The 23,462-nt window shown below is 44.9% G+C and overlaps 1 protein-coding gene across 2 annotated transcripts; it reads left to right on the top strand.

Annotated features, from left to right (window-relative positions):
* Positions 1-10,009: 10,009 nt before the first annotated feature.
* On the top strand, positions 10,010-23,352 carry tut7 (terminal uridylyl transferase 7). 2 transcript variants are annotated; one of them, XM_079752282.1, is made up of 29 exons: positions 10,010-10,105; positions 10,744-11,203; positions 11,301-11,455; positions 11,585-11,701; positions 11,969-12,146; positions 12,332-12,420; positions 12,569-12,620; positions 12,720-12,789; positions 13,047-13,173; positions 15,482-15,601; positions 15,731-15,850; positions 16,177-16,354; positions 16,493-17,196; positions 17,337-17,487; positions 17,881-17,967; positions 18,095-18,216; positions 18,432-18,489; positions 18,649-18,752; positions 18,874-18,963; positions 19,071-19,184; positions 19,458-19,535; positions 20,257-20,434; positions 20,747-20,794; positions 20,898-20,989; positions 21,094-21,209; positions 21,446-21,639; positions 21,921-22,009; positions 22,203-22,266; positions 22,383-23,352. In XM_079752282.1, the coding sequence occupies exons 2-29, from the start codon at positions 10,759-10,761 to the stop codon at positions 22,439-22,441; spliced, it is 3,999 nt and encodes a 1,332-aa protein (XP_079608408.1). In that variant the 5' UTR covers positions 10,010-10,105; positions 10,744-10,758; the 3' UTR covers positions 22,442-23,352. The 2 variants fall into 2 exon arrangements, with proteins under 2 accessions (XP_079608408.1, XP_079608409.1); XM_079752283.1 differs by lacking the exon at positions 22,203-22,266.
* The last annotated feature ends 110 nt before the right edge of the window (positions 23,353-23,462 follow it).

Genomic DNA, 23,462 nt, shown 5'->3' with positions numbered 1-23,462 from the left:
ACCTTTTCTGAAGTAGTCTGACTTCACAAGACAACAAAATGATGCCAGCGGGTTTGTGTGGACGTCTTGTCTTGTTACGTATTTTAAGCACATAAGCTGCCCCCACATAGCCACAAGTAAGCAGGATCGAACACACAAGCTGCATTACCTCCACATAGCCACAAGGAAGCAGGATCAAACATATAAGCTGTAATTACTATACATAGCCACAAGGGGAGCAGGACCAACATATAAGCTGCAATAACTACTCCAGCCACAGATGGCAGCACCTTTAGACAGGTGAGGAAGCCGGAGCCAATACGTCACATAGGCCATGCCTACTTCACATAGGCCACGACTACTTGATACAAACGGGGAGCGGGAGTCAGATGAGGTCAGAGACATATGGCAGCCCCGTTGAGAGCCGTTCCCCCGGGGCTGGAAGATGGCGCTGCCATCGCTCTCCACGCGTGTTAAATACAATTCCATCCTTTTGCTTCATAGTTACCATACCGAAATACTTTAACAAATAAAGTGAGTTAAAAGCGACCCGGATTGAACTACTTTCTTCAAGAACACGACAATCTATATAATTTCCTTCATCAATAAACTACTATCGCAGTTTGCGTGTGTGCGTCCCTTAACTTTCTCTGTGCTGCCGTGTCATCGGCTGTCTGCCGTGCATGCGCCCACGATGCGTTTTGGGGGCATCGTAAACTACAGTACTTCTGAATTTCTGTAACTACAGAGAATAACCTAAAAATAAACATGAATTTATAATACTCCGTTTTTACGGATATGTGCCCACAAGGCTTAGCTTTCAAAAGAATGCATATAACCCACTATAATGATTACCGCAACCACATAAGTAACAATCATGATGATCAAGTTGATGGTCGATGACTGCCGATTGCCTGAACAAAAGGAGAGAACAACGTTATCCTACACTTGATTATTACCACATAAACATGTTTGTGTTCTTAACTGCTCTAAAAAAAACATCAAAGCCAAGACGGCTGAGTTGGTAACACTCACCAAAATATTGTCTCGTAACTCGAGCAGGGTTGATGTCTCCCTGTGATGCCAGACAGGTGTAGTTCCCTGGCTTGGTAACTCTCAGGTTCAGATGCAGACTGTAGCGGCCGCTACTGTCTGTTGAGTTTGTTGCACCGACCTCAGCTCCGTCCTGGTACTGCAAAACCAGACCCCTGGGCTGGGGTTGGCCTCCTTTAGAGACACACGATAGCCTGTCCTCTTCAATACTCAGCGTCAACAGAGGATCCACAACTGTAGGCAGGAGGAGGAGGGCACTCGGTCAGGATATCATGATAGGTGTGGCCTGGCCCTACACCTGCTAGGCCTACCTGGTGGTCCTACCTCTCGCAAAAATCGAATGACAAATGGAAATCATAGCGGTTACAAAATAGAGTGTAAATGAGGTGTCATTAATTTTTTATCAAGGTCATTGGTGAATAAGTTGGGAGAGATATGAAGGATTTAATTGTTTTGACTCAGTTTGTCGAGTTGTAGATTTGACTTAAAGGTATAATATGCAACACCAAAAAACGTCTAGCATGTTATATATTTTGTTGAGTTGTGTACTAATATCTCAATTCTTTCCAACAATGTTCTAACAGAGAAATCTACATGCGCATTCAATAGATCAAGGTCAGTTTCAGCCTCTTTTGTTTTTACGGAGAATCCTTGACTTAAAAAGTAGGTAAGGTAAGAGCTAGGAGCAAGGGTACCAAAAACGTACCCATTTTCAGATGGATCCAACTTATCTGTTCCTTGGGCAGACGGATACACTTGTATACTCCGATGTCCTTCTCGGTCACTTTGGACAAGATCACTGAGGCACTTCCAGCCTGCAGCCCCCCTGGGGCCAGGCTCACCCTTCCCTTGAACTGGAGGTCTTGTCCCTCCTTGCCATTTGTATAATCATGCAAGCCATTTAGGTAGATGAAGACGTCCTGGAGGTCTTTCTTCCAGTCAAACGCTGGAGGGTTCAGGTCCGAAGGATCCAGGTAACATGGTAAGGTGGCATTTTCTCCTTCTCTGGTGAAGACAGTAGTGTTTCTTCCCCCCCTTGGTTTATTCTGATCATCTGGAAACATCAAAATTCAGTTTTAGTTTTTAAAGCCAGAGATAAAATTAAAACCCAACAAATTACCATACAAAGAATTGTTTTTGCTAAACTGCTACAAAAAAGACAAAGAAAACCTTGCAAGAGGAAACAGGCATTTTAGATTACTTTATTGCTCAAATTGAAAACCCTACATCTACACGTGTACAGGTATGGATAAAGAGACTGTACAGACAGAGTGAATTGTATTTTATTTTTTCGTGCAAAAAGGATTTTTTTGGTTGATATTCCATAGCAATTCATCTCTGAAAGGGGTTTGATTGAAATGTATCATACAAATTTTAAACAAGCAGAACAAAAATCTAAATACAAAGTCGTTCCAATATACAAAAAGTTTGTTTACAAACATAATCGTACATAAATCCTTTAAAATGTCCCATTGCATGAAAATTCCACTTTATGAGGTGACAGTGGGGGACCTTTCATCCAGAGCAAGAGACTACACCACATCAGGGGACCGAAAAGATAGCGAAAGAGCGCCTAACAGTGTTTTTTAACAACAATAGCGCCCCGCCTTGACTACCAAGGTATTGAATTTTATATATATATATATATAAAAATAAAAACGACAGTTTTGTACTTTGTTAATGCATGATTAAAAAAATAATTATATATATATACTTCTTATTTAAAAAAAACATTAATGAGATGGGTATTTTTTTGAAATTTTACTGAAAAACCAACCAAAAGAGAGCCATTCGCAAGGACAGGTACGAGTCTTTTCCTGATTTCCAACACAGCTGCCGTAGCCACGACAACGAGCGATGCATTCGGTTTATGGTCACCACCACCAGTTAACATAGCCACTCGTTGAACTGAAACACCGGTTCGCCCTGTCGGGGCTTATTTTCCCGATAATGAACGGCGTTCTATACATTATCTCTTACTTATTTAAATATAGAGCTCCAGGACTCCCGCCGGAGCACCCGGAGTGTTCTAGAATATTTACAGAACACGGCCAAATGCTGTGTGCGCCTCAGGATTATATTATGAATCCGAGTCATTGCGAAACATCCACTGTAAACACTAGCGCATGGTACGGTGGACGCAAGCCACACCGCCACACTCCAACCTGACCCGCCCCTCTCTGGCAAGTTACAGACACAACCACAGACACATTATAAATACTGATATAACGCGGAGAGGTGATGAGATTTCAGACGGAGAATCCCTTTTCGGCGCCACACCAGGTGTAGGCTCGGACGTCGCGCTCGTCCAGTAGCGTCACTGTGTAATCAGTGGCCAGCAGCCTTTACGTTGAACAAAAGTACCGGTACTATAGTTTACTTTTTACTCACCTCCAAACACGACCCCTGAAAGAATAACCAACAGGCCAATAAGTTGAACAGCAGCATACATTTCAACCGACGAAATTCTACAGAAGTTGTTCATTGAATGAAAAAGTCCACAACGGCCGCAAAGCATTATGGGCTTGCTTCAGCATAAAATGACAAAGACACTAGGTGTCGCTAGATGCTCAATACTCAACATCCATAACATCTTCCTTCCTTTAGATTAATGTTCTGTTATTAAACACTTTGAACTCTTCGCTTCTCAATCACCATTGCAGGCTGTAATAACATAACCCTATATAAACAACCTATTGTTATAATAGCATCACATTCGAACATGGGCTGTAATTACATAACATAACTCTATATCAACAGTCCAGGCAGTGCTGTACTCGGGGTGCGTGGAGCCAGACTGCTTGGGGGGTGTGCGTCTTAGGTCCCTTCTGGTTCACCCTGGCCTGACCCATGCCTGGTCTCGGCTGCGGCTGACTTCCCAGTCATATGACCCTGTTCAAGACTGTTCTGAACAGGGTCAGAAAAGCGCTCAGCTGAAGCACAGCTTCAGCTGAAAAGCGCCGTGGTATCGAATACCCAATTCGATACCGAATACCCAATTCGATACCACGGTGAAAAACAAAAACAAAGCAATAAATCCCATGTACTTCAACATACACTCATTTATTAAAAACATTACAAAAAGCAGTGGCACTGGCATGTAGCCTTCAAGTAATGAATAAAAATAAACCACAATAACATTATAAGAAAGAACAGTGGCAAACAATTTAAAGTGCAAACTGAGGCATTATTCCTTCTTCTTTTAAACATGGATAGTAAATAAAATAGAAATAGCTTGTGTCCACATAAAATTAAAACTTTACTCAAGATGTCCATCCAATGTATGAATAAAATCTTAAAATATTTCAAAATAAAATATAGTGCAATCTGAGGCATTATTCCTTCTTCTTTTGAACATCGATATAAAGAAGTATCATAGCGAAATTCAGTTTCTGTCTTGTTTTATTTGGCATTTTGTTAATCCGTTGATTTCTGTTGGAAGATTCATTATTTGACCGGAAACGGAAAGGGGGGCTGGTTATAGTCTTTTCGCTCGGTTCTAGCCCTACGGTTGAGACGGAGAACCGAGTCGAGGCGGAGCTGTTGCACTCGCTGCAGCTGCAGTTGCCATCTTCCGTGTTCTTTTGGCATTTAACGGCAGACGTGTATATGCTGCCCACATGACGTCCCGAGGAATTGCATTCCCGGTATACTATAGAAAAACGAGTACCGTCACGTTTTTAGAATTGTCGCATCGACTTGGTACCGAAGTATCGGTTCTGGACATCCCTAATCTGTGCCCTCTGCTATTGCCCGCTTGCAGAGTGATTTCACTATTTTCACAGCTGCTTCAGCCTTGCCGTTTGATTTCGGATGATGGGAGGATGTGACATGGGTAAAACCCAAGTTTGTTGCAAACTTCCTGAATTGTTCACACGCAAACTGTGGGCCATTATCAGTGATCACTCTGTCCGGCTGCCCATAACACGCAAACTGGGCTCTGCAGCGCATGATAAGCGGCTGATAGGTCTGAAAGAGGGTAGATTACCCAGTAATCCGAGTACTGGTCTACAAGGATGAAAAATTCTTTGCCTGCATATGAGTAGATGTCCATGCTCACCGTTTGCCATGGACGTGTAGGTATCTCATGCGACATCATGGGTTCCTTCTGCTGATTCCTTGCGTACTCATTGCATATTGAGCAGTTGGCTCGCCACCTATGTGGCTAGAGTGCATCCGCTTGAGCAGCTCTGCTCTCAGGGCCTTTGGGATAATGACGCACTGGCCTCTGTATAGCACATCATTTTGCACATTCAGCTCATCCCGTAAGGGCCAGTAGTCCCGCACTGCCAGTGGGGTATTCTCCTTGAAGTCAGGCCAACCATCCAGGATCACTATCTTCAGCTCTTGGAGTACATCATCCGTTCCTGTGTGCTGTGCTATTTGACGGAATCTGAAAGAAGTGACATTCAGGCGCTGGGCTTAGTCCAGCTGTGCATACTCTGTCTGGGTGGAAAACACTGCATGACGCACATGTGGGGTGTCTGGCCCCTGGTGCGGCAGAGAAGCTTGACTTAAGGTGTCACTGACGTACATTTCTGGCCCAGGCTTTTACACCTCATCGAGGTTGTAACACTGCAGCTGCATCAGCATACCCTGGAGATGTTTCATTGCATTCAGAAGGGGATCCTTGAAGATCGTGATCAGTGGTTTGTGATCTGTTTCTGCAGTGACCGTTTCTCTGCCATATAAATATTGGTGGAGTCTTTGACATGCGAAGACTATGCTCAAACACTCTTTCTCGATTGGAGCATAGTTCTGCTCCGTTTGTGTCAGGGCTCTCGAGGCAAAAGCCACAGGCTGCCCCCCTTGCAGCAAGCAGCATCCCAGCCCATTCATGCTGGCATCACTCTGGACAGTGACAGGCTTTGTGACTTCATAGTATTTGAGAACACGTCTATTGGAGACCAGTCGCTTTATTTCACGCACTGCGTCGTCATGTTTGGCTAGCCAGTGCCATTCTGTGTCCTTCTCTAGGAGTCTGCGGATTGTATCACAGACCTCCGTGAGCTTCGGCAGAAATCTTGCCAGGTATGTCACGAACCCGATGAAGTGTTGCACAGCTTTTGCAGCCGTAGGAGTCGGCATCTCCAACACAGCCACTGTTTTCTCTGGGTCGATCTTCAGTCCTTCTGAGGACAGTATCTGTCCGTGGAGGTGGATCGCTTTAAGTTTGAACTGCAGCTTGCGCTCGCTCAGTCTCAGCTTCACAGCTCTGCATTGCTCAGGGAGCATCCACCAGTGTGAAAATACTAGCCTTGGGTAGCTTGTACAACACATCCTCCAGCATTGGTACTTGATAGTGAGACCTCAGCAATGCTTGGTTAAGGGGTTTGGGGTCAATGCAGAGTCTTATTTTTTCTGGTTTTGCGACAGTCACTTATCCACGCTGTGGGCTCGCTCACTGGTGGGATATTGCCTGCTCTGATGTGCCTGTCTAGCTCTTCCTTGACCTTCTCCCTCAATGCTACTGGAACATTTCGAGGTACACATTGTACTGAGATACATTTGGATCCAGCTCAAAGTGTATTTCCCCTGGGACTGACCCGATTGGGTCCATGAAGACTTCAGTGTAGTTGGTTAGCAGCTGCTCTTTAGTGAGGGGCGCGCACTGATTTGCCTCTACTTGATGCAGCTCCTCAGGGATTGTGAATGCCATTAGGCCTAGGTGCTCGCATGTGGCCCCAGAGAGGATAGGCTCCTGCTGAGTTTCCACTACCTCAAAGACCAGGCCGTGCTTTTCTCCTCTAATGACACAATCTGTGTGGAATCTCCCCTGCGACAGTATAGTTTCCCCAGAATATAGTTTCAGATTGGTTGTGCTTGGGTGTAGCGCTGTTCCAGGTGACAACTTCTCTTTGATCTTTTTGCTCATCACGTTACAAGTGGCACTTGCTGACATGCTTGCCTTTTCTTGCTGAAACGCAGGTGCATGAACCATTTGAGCCCCTTTGATTTCAAGTTGCTGATGCATTCTGTGGCTAGGAACATGTTATCCTTATCTTTGTCCCCTTGCGCCATATCTTCCAGCACATTCACCATTTTTGTCTTGTTACTAGCCTGACGCCACACACTCGGCATGTCTTACCGTAGGCTGGGCACTGCGCTCTGCCCCGCTTGTGGCTGTTTCCACAGTATTTGCAAGCGAACTTTAGATCCCTTCCTCTCTTGTCGTGTGTTTTACGTCTCTCATTTTGCTTGTCTGCTTCGTCCACACTGTCTGTCTGCACTTGTGGGCTCTCCATAGTTTTCATGTGCTTCTCAGTCAGTTCTGCCAGACGACACATTTCAACCGCTGCTGGTAGCGTCAGCTCTCTTTCAAGCAGCTGCCTTTTGGTATTCTCACTTGCAAAAGACAGGAAACTGTCTTTTGGTTCATCAGTGTCCTGTTTGCAGAACCCGAATTTATATCTTTCATAGATCACATTTTTTGCTGCTGCTACTGTAGTTGGAGCTGAAGACCAGAGTGCAGAGTAGTGTTGATACGCTGAGAAGAGTAGCTCCATAATTCGACTTTGTTTAAAGCTTGTGGACTTGAGCGCTGTTCGCAGGGAGTTTCTGGACAGAGGTTGGTACCTTTGGAACTTCTTTTGAAAGGGCTTTACCTCAAGGAGGATTTCAATGCTGATACATGGAAAGCAGTTGGGCCAATTATTACCAATCAAGTTTGCTCCACCTTTTCTAGAGGGAATGCTTTTTGGGGCTGTGCACAGTTACCTGAGGACAGACTTTCGTCAGTTTGGGAGCCACAAAGAGCATGATGTCCTAAGTCAAGCTTTAGATGTCTTCACTTGGGTTGATTGGGATTACCACCTGGAAGTGCTTAACATCTATGATATAATTATAATAAATCATTGCATTTTTTTTGGAAACAATCAACCCCCATTTGATACCTAGAAAGGTCCAAGTATTTTTGGTTCTTAAAACTTTTAGATTCATTCATTCACACACAGTTGGTGTTACACCGTTTAAAGGGGCCAAATAATGTGAAAAGCACACGGACAGTGCCGCCTTCACTCAGTTCAATTAGCAGATAGGGAATATTGATATTGCAAAGGGATGATAGCTTTGCCATCATGCTCCTGTCCTGCCACCTCAACTGGGTCAAGGGGGCCTCCCAGGGATTATTAATAACGTTTATATTGTTTTGAACTACCATGCATTTGTTGTGGAATACTTTCTCAACACTGTCACCGTTTACCTCAACAAAGTGCCTTTTATTTATTACATATAGATAGACGCTACCTCACCATATTACTTTTGTTTATTTATCTTGTTTTCCATTGCTGCTGGTCTCTGAGAGTTAACCAAATATACTTTTATTTGACAAATAAAATATCTTATGTGTTATGTCTTGATGGTAGGGCATTAAGATAATTCTCCTACCAGGTTAGACATGCAGTCAACCAAAAAATTAAACAATGCATGTCCAGCCCAGTAGGAAAAATATGGAGCCAGTATCCTGCCACAATTCAAACCTGAAAAAAAAAGTTTCAAAGGCTTGTAAGTCTGGCTTTGAAAACTCAACACCTTGTAAAAAAGGTTTTGCAACAATGAAAAAAGAGATTATAGCTTGAATTTTTTTTAAAAACATCTGCAAACATGATTTTGTGTTCTATTTTATCTTCATCAATTTCACCAACACATTTTTAAAGTAAATTTTGTTTCATAAACACATTTTCAAAGTTTAAAAAATGACACCAGCGCATTTGCAGAGTTTCAAATCTGGCACTGTTCTAACAGTGTATTTCATTGTTTCCCGGTTTTGAAACCTTGTAAATGGGATTCTGCAAACAGGTGTTCATACATCGAAAAATAAGTTTTGAAAGGTTGAATATTTATTTTTAAAAACTTGTAAAGGTGTTAATTTACACCATTGCAATGTGTTTTTTCAGCACTGACTTTTCAGAGATTTGACACAGGCGCAAGCTTTGAGTCACGTGATTATTGGCAGTGTTCTGCCGCGCATTTGTTTTGAAACTCCTGACATTCACAGGTCTGAAATCGTTGATCTGCAAAAAGGAAAAAAAAACGTTCCCGGGGGCGGGACCATTTGGCTATAAACCTATTGGTTGCTCTCTGCTGACGTACATTCCAATCACATGTGCCGTTGACCGGGCTGTGCGTGATTGACAGTGCTCTGCCGATGACAAGAATAACAAGCGACCTGCGCAGTTGATTTTGTAAGCCTTTGAAACTTTTTTTTTCAGGTTTGAATTATGGCCAGGATACTGGCTCCATAGAAAAATACTTACAGGCTTTGTGTTATCAAAAGTGCTATATAAATGTCTAACATTATTATCATGATGATTATTATGACGTTTATTAATAAAGTAATAGTAGTTTAATATAAGGAACGAGATTAAACAGTACCTTCCCCCAAAATAAGAAAGGTTTTTAAAAAATATATATGAAACATTCGTCTAAGCAAAATTAGTTAATTTCAATGTAACTAATGATCTAAACTAATGGTTCATCTTAACTAAAGTTAAATGGCGATTTCCGGATTAGATTAATTGAATAAGTTTAAATTAAAGGAGAAGAAGAAGAAGACAAGATAACAACAACAACAACAACAACTGGCACTATGTCCAATAGTGCATCACTCAATCCAAGGTCGGATTTGTTTGACTATAGTGATTGGATTTTTCACTACGGGTCCTATAAGCGTTGTGGGGCAGAGAAGGGAGAACGCGAAATACACATCTCGGCTATCCAATGTAAGTGATTTGCTGTACATTTGTAGTCAGTTTTGTATGTGCAGGATGGATATTATCAACTTTACAGGCTTTGTTGAATAAGAAACGGTCAGACCTATTCTCCGCCCGGACACTAGGTGGTGCTTTTACATCTCAAATTTTTTAATGCCAGAGTCGAACCGCCTTGCTTCGGCGTCACGAAAACAGCAGCCAATCGCAATCCTTTACGTCACGTTTTTCCAAATGACGTCTAGAAAACAACAATTTTACCCCACCCCTTTGAAACTCAAGCGCAAGACAAGGGAACATGCACAGTCAGAGCTGAGCAAGGCTTGAGTTTGTGCCCAAATATGCTGACCACATAAACGCAACAGGTAATTCGTAATCGGATGTGTGAATTGAATCAACGTTTTTCTGCTAACTTAGCTCTATTTCCTTACAGCTAGCTGCCAAGATAGCAACAAATCTGTGAGAACGACCTGCCAGCTAATATTAGCCGCAGCTTGCTAGGTAGATTGCTGGGTGGCCTCGATACGCAATTTTTACTTATGTAATGTGATATGATATAACTTGTATTTGCTGAGTATCAAGTTGAGAATAACTTGCATGTGATTTAAGCACAGGACCGCCATGCAACAATTGCTTTCGGAAGGCTTAGCTAGGGCAATGTCATGGTGGTAGTTGATGCCTTGCTACTTAGTGGTACTACACAACGGTGCCATTTTTTTAACCATCGTTCAACACAACAACTTAATTTATTTGAAAGTATAAACTGGATCAATGGAACTAACGTTACACTTCGTTAAATAACGGTTGACTGCACATTATCTACTCGAGCCGAATGTCATGGATTAAATTACGGCGGAAGAAATCTGTTTATATTTTAGAATTCATTAAGGTAAGTTTTGAGCTAATAATACATGCATCTCATTTGACTGAATGGACTGAATTTATGATTCGATCGTAGAGGGGATATCGTTTCATTGAACATTAATTTATTTAAATGTTTTAGTTTTAATTCAAGACTATGGAAGAGCCAGGCCGGCCACGCTCTGATAAACAAGGCTCTCGGCTGAGGAACACAGCCACAGATGAGGCAGACACCTGGAGATCCCAAGAGAGTAGACATGGCTACAACCCTATACCAGCTGGAGGTCAACAGAACCGGAAGAACCAGGGAGGAGGAGGAGTACCATACCGCCCCAGCCCCAACAAAGGTGGGATGGGTCCTTTGAGTAGCTCCCCTGGCGGCTTCAGAGGTGGGCACAGTCCCTCACAGCAGCAGGGCGTCCGAAGTTTTCCTGGGTCCCAGAACAGGGAAGTTCGGGGAGATGGCTGGAGAGGGCACCCGAAGCATCAGCAGCAGCAGCAGCAGCAGCAACAACAACCGCAACAATGGAGGAAGGGGGAACACATGAGGGATGAAAGGGACTATGGGAACAGGGAACCTGCTGATGCCGTTCATAATTCTGGTAAGTACAACCGATGAAGTAGGCCCAGTCAATTAGCATGCTTGTAATGGGTCTTCGTTTTTGCAATAATGGTTCGATGTTTTTTGTTTCTCTCTAGGAGGAAGGCGTAGGAACCGTGACCGACGGAGGGGGTTTGGAGAGGAAGATCAGGGTCCGGTGATCGATGAGTCAACGCTCTCCGCCAAAGAGTTGCAACTCCTTCAGGAAGCGGAGGAGCTGCTTTTCCAAGACCAGATCTCTCGCCTTAAAAAGGTGACGGTGAATGCAGGAAACCTGCCCAAATAATGGTTGAAAGAACAGAGTTTTGTCTGATGTGGGGAATCATCCAAGTGTAGAAACTTCCTATGATATAACGTCTTTACTTATTTTTTATTTAATCAGAGGGCCCGAAACAACCCAAACGCGATGTACACCTGCTCCCTTTGTGATGTGCTGTTGGAGTCATTGTCCGCCGCCCAAAGACACTCACAGGACAAGTGGCACAAGAGGCGAGCCCGGGTATGACCTCACCTTTCTCAACCACTGACTAGGCTTCCTTCTCTATCTAGGCTTACTATATTTAAGTCTGGCATTCCAGGCTGAAATCTGTGTGTGCATGTGCAATTACTTCTGGCTAATAAATCTTAAACTGACACTCATCAGTACTGGCATACGGACCGATATCCACCATCTGTCATGGGACAGTGTAATCAAACTCTTAAGTTCAGTCTGAGGGCATTGAACCCTCTTTGCAGAACATTCTGTCATGTATTGATGTGTCTGTAGGAGAAGCGTGAGCAGGAGATGCTGACTGAGATCAAGCCCCCAGGCCCGGCTCAGGTGGTGGAGGTGGGCACTGCCCTGCAGGCCGTGTTCACGGCGCAGGGGCTGACAGAGGAGGACGTGGCCAAGAGGCAGGACATCGTCTCCACCATGCAGGAGCTGCTCCTCTCCGTCCTGCCTGGTAAGCCACCAGTGCAGATAAGATGACGTTCTAAGTTCTGTGTGGGGAAAATGAAATAGAATGGTTACGTCACATTGGCTGTAATTATTAGCCCACAATTGCTTACTGTGTAATACCAGTTGCAAATGTTCCAAACACTTGTTTCCTCTCTCTCTCTCGCTCTCTTGCTCTCTGATGTGTTGTAGAAATACAGCTCAGACTGTATGGATCCTCTTGCACCAAGTTTGGATTCAAGGACGCAGACATCAACATTGACATTCTGTATCCCCTTCACGTGAGTAGTGCCACATTGAGTGACCGTGTTTATTTTTGTGTATGCTTTTTGGGGGGTAAATCTCTGACCATTATGCTCGACATATTCAAACACTGTTTTGTGTGGCATTCATGTTGTGTAAAGGCTTTGACATGGAATGTATTCACAGATGCATCAGCCAGAGGTCTTGTTGCGGGTCCGGGAGAGCCTCTCTGCCAGCCGTGAGTCTCGTTTTCTCTGAGACAAACGCACCAAAGACTACGATGAGCTGTGGTTGCATGAATATTGGCGTTTTATTTGAACATGTCGTTTGCTTCCAGCTCTCTTTGTTGACCTGGATGCTGATTTCCATGCAAGGGTACCTGTGGTTATCTGCAAAGAGAAACAAAGGTGAGTGTTTGGTTTGGATATTTAAGCCATTTCCGTTTACTTCCCTCTGCTTTGTCAGTTTTGTTGAGTGGACTGCGTTTCTTCTTCATTCGTCACCTGTCATCAAGCCTTTTACTTAGTTTTATTACGATTTTTATTTTAAACTTTTGAGAATACTGGTTAATGCTGTTGTAACAGGAATTCGAATCGCAGGAAATGAGTGTCTACCGCCTGAAAATTTTCCATGAGGAAAACATGTAAGTTGTTGTCACTCGCAGCCGGCTGGTGTGCAAAGTGAGTGCAGGGAATGACCATGCCTGCCAGACCACCTCCTACCTGTCTGCTCTGGCCAATCAGCAGCCCCTCGTCCTCCCACTCGTCATCGCCTTCAGACACTGGGCCCAGGTAAGTTCTCCCACACGCGGTCCCACTCATCACTGTAGTTTCCCCAGCTACTCCAGCCCAGGGATTAAAATTAACGACGTCCCGTCGTCCCGGGTACGTAATTTGTTGTCATTGGGAGGATTTTTATTCGACCTCGGGACAAAGAGAATTTTGTGGGCACTTTTGTGGGCATTTTTCTGTTTAAGTTTTCAACACTTTCTGCGAACCAGAACGTGTTCACTGTCGATGGAAAATACTTATTTAATGGAAAAAGGACTGAGCTTCGTTCAATTGGCTGGCGCGCTCGCGTTTGTGTTGTTCAGTGAGACAGAGGGGGTAAAATCTGCGATGATTGGCGTGGGTAAAATCTCGCGCCAATCGTCATGGCGCAGGCTTTCTTGGTTCACTGGAGAAGGCGGGGCTGTGCACGGAGTCTAGACCTCTTTAGAATAATTTTCAAAGTGGACCGGCCCACCTGGAGACCTCCCGATCTTCCCGATCTCCAGCCTCTGCTGCAGAGCGAATTAAAATCGCCGGCAGAACGGCCTGGGGGTCTAACACCGTCAAAGATATATATATCTCTCTCTCTGTCTCTGTCTCTCTCTCTCTCTCATTTCACATTAATCGCAATTATTACACGGGTCTTCTCAATGCCATGGAACACTCCGTTCACTTGCATGGGCCCTTCACAACTTCCGGTGGTGAATTGTATTTGATAATTCACCGTTGCTAAGTACAATCATGAGTATAATTGACCGCTGTCAAGGAAAACAACAGATTTTTCGCCTCTAATGACGTCTTTGGTATCACTCCACAAGTACCGGTAACTTGTCAACCCCAGCGTCTTTGGTTGCTAAGCGACGTCAACGTCTTTTGCGGACTATTTCTCTGCTGATAAACACTACGAATGGCGGTATCAAATAAATTGTAAAAAGACACACCATGTGAAGTTATTTTTTCGTTTTGGCAAGTAGCCGTGTAATAAGCGGGATAATGTAGAGAACATCGCCGGTCATGATCGAAAATAAGCCCCTTCAGGGCGAAGCAAATTCGCCCTGTCAGGGCTTATTTTCCCGATAATTACCGGCGTTCTATACATTATTCCTTACATATCCCGCTGCTTCGGGTTTGCCTTTGTAGGCGCATTGAGAGGAGAAGCGGGCGAATCCGCTGTCAGTGCGTGTGCATATATGATACTCAGGTTTATCCAATAAGTGGTAGTGTACCCGCGCACCATTGGCATGTATGCACGCTTGTCTCTGTGTGCGCGCTTGTCTCTGTGTGTGTGTGTGTGTGAACGAGAATGACAGGGAGAAAGAGTGCTACGCGGAGATGAATGAACGGAACGATATTTATATTTCAAGATCGCTTAAAAAAAAAAGCAGAATCAATTTGTGGCGCTCGGTGTTGATTCTGTGGCGCTGCGCCACACATTGTTCTATGTAAGGGAAACCCTGCTCCCGAATGTTTTTATGAATGAAGACACCCGCAAGCAAGAATGAGTTCACGTCTGAGTGTAGGCTACAAGCGCCATTAACTATTTACAAGTGCAAAAACGCAACATATTATTTATTTTGCTGACCACTTGTTTTTTACCCCGACAAAAGCCTCGTAAGGACAGTTCCTCTGGTCTCTCTCGTAGATCGCACCATCTTTCAACATCTTTGTTTCACCTTCTCTTACATGATCAGCAGGTCGCGGATTCCTTTCTTTTCAGTTAGAACTGCTCATGATGATATGCTGCGTTGTCTCTTTGGAGACAACGCAGCATATCATCATTGGGTAGAGCAACACCGCTACCCAAGCCCCCCTGGAACCGTGGAGCCGTCGCATTTACATCAGAATGAAACCCAATAAACCACCAATTTGTGCAGGGTCCGGGAGGGTAAATTGGGGTTCTAGCTCAAGCAGGCAATTTACCTGTGCCGCGAAAAAGGCGTGCATAAGATGGCATATTAGGCAGTCTCGCGCTGCTCGAGCGGCAAGCAGTGCGAGAGCCTGCTGCTCCGCGACCACAGTCGCAAAACTGTGGTCACGTAGACCGCAGTTCTGCGACTGAGGGTGTTGCTTGTCATCTGGAAATAAATATGTTTTTTCATCAAAATAATGTATTGTGTTTTTATTATATTATCAGTAAGTAACAACTCAAAATGTAAAAAGATTTATGGGAAAAATTCGGGACGGTTCAAAATGTTTTTCGGGACGGTGGTGAAAAAAAGTTTAATTTTAACCCCTGCTCCAGCCCTGACGGGGATATGTTGGATGACGTGCCTGTTTAGCAGGAAGCGGAACATGTCTGTCGGTGATGAGATTTCGTCTGCTGTCGTAGATCTGTCAGCTGGACTGTGCCGATGAGGGAGGCCTGCCGCCCTACGTCTTGGCCCTAATGGTAATCTACTTCCTGCAGCAGCGGGAAGAACCGCTCCTGCCCACCTATCTGAATTTTGAGGTGGGTGTGTTTTTGAATATCCTCCACCTCCTTTTATTTTTTCGATAAATAAATACCACCACCTCAATGAAGGCGTTGGAGCAGTTGGTTCTTAATTCCCTCCAGTTCATTTGCTTCCGTTTCCCTCAGATCAAGGAGTTCTCACTGGGCAGGTTGGCCGATTTCAGCCTCACGCTCCTCGAGGAAGGATACGTGCACTGGGCGTATGCGCCCGCCGGCAAAGACGCCTCACTGCACGCCAAGGGCAAGGTAGCCAAACTCCCACCACAACCCTGTGCAGAGGAATTTAAGAAACACACATAAACGTATGCCACAACCGTTGATGAGTTGGACGGCGCTGTCAGATGAAGTTTGCCAACATGTTGAATGGGTGTTGGCCATCGTTAGTCAACATTCTTGCATGTTTGTCATCTTGTTGTCAATAACACCCATTTGGATCATCATCATCAATAATCAACTGATGATTGACCTTTTTTCACAACGGTTTACATGTGACTTTTAAAATGGATAGTAGAGTAGTTTGATGAATGGATTGCACTGTTTCACTGTATTTGTGTGTTGGGGGTTCTCTTTAGGTCCCCCTGGCGTTCCAGAAGGATCTCTCCTCTGTGGCTGTCGGACAGCTCTGGGTCGAAATGCTCCGCTTCTACTCGCTGGAGTTCAACATGGTCGACAACGTCATCAGCGTGCGCACCAAAGCGATCCTCTCCCGCGAGGCCAAAGATTGGCCAAAGAAACGCATGGCGGTGGAGGGTGAGAGCCTGTCTGGTTCCTTTGCTTGTGCTCGAAAAAAATTCAAAGGAAATGTACAGAATCCAGTCACAAAACGATTATGAAGTGTTTAACGTGATCCTGTTTTTTCCCCCCGGCTTGTATTTTTTCTGCTTTCAGACCCCTTTGCCGTGAAACGGAACGTCGCCCGCTCCATGAACAGTCCGCAGATGTACGAGTACTTCGTCCACTGCCTAAAAAACACCTACAAGTATTTCGCCCTGCCGCTCAACTCTCCCAGCACCAACCACAAGTCAGAGAAACCGTGTGGGCCCACAAGGGCCGACAAGGCCCCCAGGGCAGACCCAGCGGCCCCGCTCCTGAAGGGTGTGGGCCAGCTCGGCCTTGGGCCGCGCGACGCCGCCGCCATACCGCCGCCCCCCCAAGACCCGCTGGACTCTGACTGCATCATAGAACAAGAGGAGGAGGTGGAGAACGACTCGGAGAAGGAGAAAATGGACCTGGGCAAAAGCAGCCTCTCCGAAGACGATGACGACGATGACGAGGAGGAAGAGGAGGACCAAGAGCAGGAGGAGGAGGACGAAGACGACGTGTACGGCCGCCTCCACCTGGACAGTGTCACCACGGAGGATGACGAGCTCTTTGTGCTGGACGAGATGTCCGGGGAGGAGCTCCTTTCTGATGAGGAGGGTCCGGACTTTGACCTGCCGGGTTCCATGGACGACGAGGAGGAGCAGGCTCCTCCCAGTCTGACCCCCAAGGTTGCGAAGGGCGGAGCCGGCGTCGAGAGACCTGAAACCCAGAACCAGAAGCCTGTTAGTCAAGGCTACGAGTTCACTAGGCAGGCATTCGCTCGGGGCAAGGTACATTAATCCCTTGTTTTTGTTTAACTGGCCGTTGGCAGAGATATTTTTTGTTTATTTATTTAGCTAATCAAATATATTGATACTTGGAAGCAGGGTTACTATGTTGTTGTTCTTGATTGGCTTCATTCCTCCCTCAGTCCCACATGGTGGTCTGCAGCTTGTGCAAGCGGGACGGCCACCTGAAGAAAGACTGTCCAGAGGAGTTCAAGAAAGTGGAGCTGGAGCCGTTGCCCACCATGACAGCGAGATTTCTCAAAACGCTCAACCAAATCTGCGAACAGTGCATCAGTACGTCTGCTCCTCTTTCTGTATGCATCAGCAAAATACTTGGTGCAATCAACTCGTTTCAATGTTTTTAATCCGTCTCACTGATTTTTACTGCATTACGTGATTAAGTGGTTTGATCAAAAGATGACTTGATGGTAGAGGAGCTTATTTATCTGCCAGCCACGTACCGCTTGGTGATTCATTCAGTAAAAAGGAACACACATTTGAAATCCATTACTCACCAAGGATGATGACCTTCAAACTAGTCCCGTTTGACTTGATTATGCCATGGCTCGTGGCTTAATCAATCGGATGATACTGCTCCCTGCGCATCAGTGGAGGCCATAAAACGATTGTGGCGCCAGTAAAAGATGTAGGTGGGTCAACCTGTCCGTTGTTCCTGTGTCTCTGTAGAGGACTTTGCCCCTGATAAACCAGAGGTCAGCGTCCGAGAGCACATCCTTCAAGACCTGGAGAACTTCATCCAAAAGCAGTTTGCAGGTGAATTAACTGAGACCCTGTTGTTGTTTCTGTTTCATGGAATGCTGGTGTTGACTTTTGGTTGCATGCACAAAAGTAAGTTTAGAGTGATGAGGACGGGCCTTGTTCCTTTCTGTGTTCTTCCTAGGCCAAGTGTTTTATTGTCCATCAGCAAGATTGCAGCTATTTGGCTCATCCAAGAATGGATTTGGCTTCCGCCAGAGCGACCTGGACATCTGCATGGTCCTGGACGGACAGGAGACAGCAGACGTACGTACACGATCATGGCTTGGAATCCTGTTCATTGATAGTCTAATCACATCTCTTTTAATCAGGAGTCAATATAGCCATGGTTTGCAGGAAATGGTAGCATTAAGGGAATTTAATGTCAAACATAAAGTCATTCATTAATCTACATATGGTAGGGTGTGATTGTGTAATTTACCCACTTAATCAATCTGTTTCCCTGTTTTATTGGTCGGCAGGATCTGGACTGCATCAGTATTATCGAGAGCCTGGCGAGACTGCTGCGGAAACATCCAGGTTAGAGAAGTCGCATAAATATTTATTCTTTGTTCTTCCTGTCCCTCAAATGTGAAATATTTGGGCAACATTAGTTTCTGTTCACTTCAGTGCTCTAATTGAACTGACGCTGGAAATAGCGCGTGTGTTCTTACTAGTTTGGTTCCTCTGTTCTTGAAGGTTTGAGGAACATCCTGCCTATTACCACAGCCAAGGTGCCCATCGTCAAGTTCTACCATGTTCGCACTGGCCTCGAAGGAGACATCAGTCTGTACAACACACTGGTGAGGACCTTGAACTAATTGGATGTGGTGTACTGTTTCCTTGATTTAGAAGTCATTTGCCTGACCTTCCATATCCTTAGACTCCACCTCTTCCCCCTTAACCGTTATGCATCCTTTTCAGGCCCTCCACAACACACACCTGCTGGCCTGCTATGCCGCCATCGACTGGAGAGTGAAGATCTTGTGTTATGTGATGAAGGTGTTTGCCAAGGTGAAGCCACAGGCTGAATAGTGAATTCTCCCACCCTTCTTTCATGTAGGACTTGGACCAAGTTGAATAAAGTCTTAGTAAAAGAAACAAAAAATGTTCTATTGCAGATGTGCGACATTGGCGACGCGTCCCGTGGCAGCCTCTCCTCCTACGCCTACACTCTCCTGGCGCTGTTCTTTCTCCAGCAGAGGAACCCCCCGGTCATTCCTGTCCTTCAGGAGGTAGTATTGTTAATTCATTCATTCAGATGTTCTACAGACACAGTCTTTATTGAAGAGCTCATTGCATGACATGAGCCCTTAAAATGTTTTTTTTAATGGATCCCTTTTTAAAGAATGTTAAGATTTGATTTGGGAAGTCTAAAATATGCCTCTTGTAGTCATCTGAACGTTTGGAGATCGTTAAGGGAATCCCCAAAAAATATATGGAGGTAATAAGGACGACTAAACCGTTGTATAAAAAATATCAACACATCATAATGTGTTTTCTCTCAGATTTACGATGGCGAGAAGAAACCAGAGGCGCTCGTGGATGGTTGGAACGTGTACTTCTTTGATGACCTGAAAGCGCTGGTGAGTGTCTTACTGTTTATATACTTTTTAGATGTCTGTCTTAACCCAGCACAGTATAGCTTGCCATCAAGAGTATGTAGCTCACTTTATTTTCAACAAATGAATAACAAAGGCCATTGCGTAACCATTAAATGCTTTTCACTCTATTCCTGGCGCTTACAGAAGCTAATCAGCAGATTATGTTGATGAGTTTCAGTACACTGAAAAGTGAAACTTGCTTGTTTCCATTCCTCTGCTGATCAGTAATGTTACTGAGTCAAACAGACCTTAAGAGGCCTTGAGTTGTATTGGTAGGACCCCCTGTGGTTTGTCCTTTTTTTTTTTAAATGACGCATGTTGCAATATTGTATCTCTTCATTCTTAAAGACCTGAATGGTCGTTTTAGTTTGTACAGAATGTTTTATTGGTCCAAGAAATAGTTTCTGGTGTGAGTTTGTTACAGGTGTTTTTAGAACTTAAACGCAATTGGTTATGTTGATGTCTAACCTTTTTAAAATGTTCTGTCCATGGCATTTATATAGTCACACAACACAGCCATGTACACATTGTGGTAACACATTTTGTAAAAAAAAAAAAAATTCAGCCTTGTATTCTTGCATTAAAAAAAGGTTGCTTTAAACTGTTTTCCCCTCGACGGGCTACTCCATGTTGCAATCAGGGGAACTTGTCACCACCCGCGTTTAAAGTCCCTTTACACGTATGTCTTTGCCCCTTTCTGCAGCCCGGTCGCTGGCCGCAGCATGGGAAGAATGTGGAGACGGTAGGGCAGCTGTGGCTGGGTCTGCTACAGTTCTACACCGAGGTCTTTGACTTCAGGGAGCACGTGATCAGCATCCGCCAGCTGGCCCCTCTCACCACCTTCAACAAGCAGTGGACCTCCAAGTACATCGTCATTGAGGGTGGGTCCCCAGTAGCTAGCTCTCAAATCTGTGGATGGATGTGCATTCCTTACTGGTGTTATTCACTCACAGCCGTTGGATGTAGCCGGAAGATCTGACGTTTCACTGCTAGTTGAATAACTTTGTATTTGACCAATAGAACCTGAACTTGTGAGCTGTATCAATACTCACTATTAATAATGTGGCGAATAGCGTTGCCCCCCCCAAGAAACCTGTTGCATTTGCTGAGAATCTCTTGGTTGAAATAGTGTGCGTTGAGTTGATAGTTAGGTTAAATGTTTCCCTATTAATGTAAAATATTTGTCTCCACAGATCCATTCGACCTGAATCACAACCTTGGATCTGGTCTGTCAAGAAGAAGTACGTTTCCCCTCTTCTGCTTTAATCTCATAATCCTAATTTGTTCGGGACTGCACTGTTGTTTTTCATCGGCTACATTTCATTTCCTCTCTCCTTCCAACAGTGACCAACTTCATCATGAAGGCGTTCATCAACGGCAGGAAGGTGTTCGGCACGCCGGTCGCCGCCTACCCTCCCGAGTACCCCAGTCCCATGGTGGGTTTTCCCAAAGCCCTGAGCCGCTCGCCCTCCACTGAGACCTGTGCCTGAAGAGAGCTTGAGCGCTGACCTCTTTGTCTGGCTGTTGCGTTGGGTTCTAGGAGTACTTCTTCGACCCGGACGTTCTCACCGAAGGGGAGCTGGCTCCGAACGACCGCTGCTGTCGGATCTGCGGCAAGATAGGGCACTTCATGAAAGATTGCCCCATGCGCAAGAGGTAGGTCATTTATATATTTCGATTTGTTTTAATTTGTGTCATGTGTGTCCTCGTCCGGCCTCTAATTTCAATTTTAAAATCCACCATATGCGATGCATATCTCAACGCATTTAGCAAAAAAATGTTAATGCAGTTAGCAAAGGCAGCCGCAATAACGTCCCGAGCATTCCCCTTGCATACTGTGATATCTCTGTTTCTGCTGTCCTCTATCGATGATGAACGTACTGCGGGTGCAGGTCTAGGCAGAGGCGGGACATGGAGAACTGGACGGACAACACCCGTGACCGACAGGATCTGGCGGAGAGCCCCAAGGAGCCGGGAGGGCGGCAGGGGGAGCGCTGGAAGAGACCTGAAGAGAAACGCTGCTGCTTCCTGTGCGGCTCCCACGCCCATATTAAGAAGGACTGCAGCCAGTACAGAGGCCCCACAGGTACTGTTAGTGGGTTTCCGGTTCTTTGGCTATTGACTACGTTATTGGTATTCAAAATATGGTGTATCTCTTTAGAAATATTTGGACCGTTCATGTAGTCTCTGCTGTGACATTTCCCATCTGGGATTAATAAGTAAATCTCCTTTTTTTTTTGTCTGCGGTTTTCCACAAGAATTCAATTTGAACATTTTAAGACATACTTACTGATGAAATTACAACTTTGTACATCCTTAAAGCAGTCCTTTACCAACAACTTTTATTTTATTTCTTTGGTCTTGCAGGAAAGCCGAAAAATGAGATGTCGTCCTATGGCTCCTCACCATCCTCATCTACTGGTTATATGAGGAATTACAGAGACAAAGACAAGCAGGTATGAAGTACTCCAGTGTGATTCACAGTTTCTCCTGCCTGTACTTGATACTAAAGGCTTTCATTGGTGTTGAAATTACTCAAGCCTAAAAACATGACGCCCCATGTGGCCACGCTTTCACATGTGCTAGGATGTTTCCTTGGTTTGTGCAGGAATGTAAGTAATTAATCAAGCACTTTGTTGTGCTGCCTAGGGTGGACTCTTCTTAGAGGAGAAGAAGAGGAAGCCCAAAAGTGTGATATTGGGTCCACAATCGGGTGGGTGCAAGTAGTTGGGTTTTTAGGTTATTCAGGTTATAGATTTCCTGTAGAAAAGGTTTTTGAAGAATACCTCATCAAGCGTGGTTTTGTCTGTACTGCCCGGCGCTCCACAGGTAGCCTAGCGAACTCGCACATCGGCGGTTCTGGTCATCGGAGGAGTCCAGTGGAGTGAAGGGATCCCTCCGGAGTGGACGACATCGACCCTGCCCCCCCCTCCTTGTAGTGGTTCTCGGGTCCAGAGGGACGGTGTTCTTCAGTTAAAACCCCAACACGTGTGAAAGTAACACCATGGCAGCCCGCCAGTGGGGCGCGTCGGCCGGGACGCCCAGAGCCTTGACTTGAAGCCAAATGGAGTCTCATCTATGTTTCATTTCGTTATCATTTTAACTAAACTTCTCAGAAGTGCTTTTTAAGGGTGTTAATTTTTATTCTTTTTAAAGACAAGCCATGGCTCATGCTGTCCATGTCTTTTTTGTTTACCTATAACTTCTCTCCCATGGCCAGTGTTTGTTAGTGAGTTTTATTTTTTAATTAGTTTTAATAAATTTGCACTGACAAACTGACGTTGTCTGGGATGAAGGTCAACAACGGGTCCGGACGGCGTCCCTGTGTGCGTACAGGCTCTCTGTGCGCTCACTCCTACACCCATCCTTATGTTTTAGAGTAGAATTTTAATTTGCAGGATATTACACCGCCCCGAAGAGGCCAGGTTTTTTTAGAAACTGCCTCTGTTTGTGTGCGAGTGTTTGTGTGTGAGTGAGCAAGTGTTTTTGTGTTTTGTGTTTGTGTGAGTGAGTGAGTGAGCTAGTGTTTGTATGTGTGTGAGTGAGTGAGCGAGTGTTTGTGTGTGAGTGAGCAAGTGTTTTTGTGTTTTGTGTTTGTGTGAGTGAGTGTTTGTGTGAGTGAGTGAGTGAGCTAGTGTTTGTATGTGTGTGAGTGAGCGAGTGTTTGTGTGTGAGTGAGTGAGCGAGTGTTTTTGTGTCTGAGTGAGCGTTTGTATGTAAGAGTGAGGGTTTGTTTTTTGTTTATTTTGCTGGTGGTTATGTCTGAAGACCTGCTTATCATTAAACTCAAAACATCCCCCCCTAAGTTGGTGTCTGTTAATGGTGATGAATCTTTTATTGAAGAAATTATAGGCTGGAGATGAAATTCTTTATAATATAACATTGGAACTATTTTGAATTTTAGAAGCC

Source organism: Pollachius pollachius (assembly GCF_949987615.1).
Source record: "Pollachius pollachius genome assembly, chromosome: 1".
Classification (NCBI taxonomy): domain Eukaryota; kingdom Metazoa; phylum Chordata; class Actinopteri; order Gadiformes; family Gadidae; genus Pollachius; species Pollachius pollachius.
Note: the sequence above shows the minus strand (reverse complement) of the source record. Positions and strands in the feature narration are given on the sequence as shown.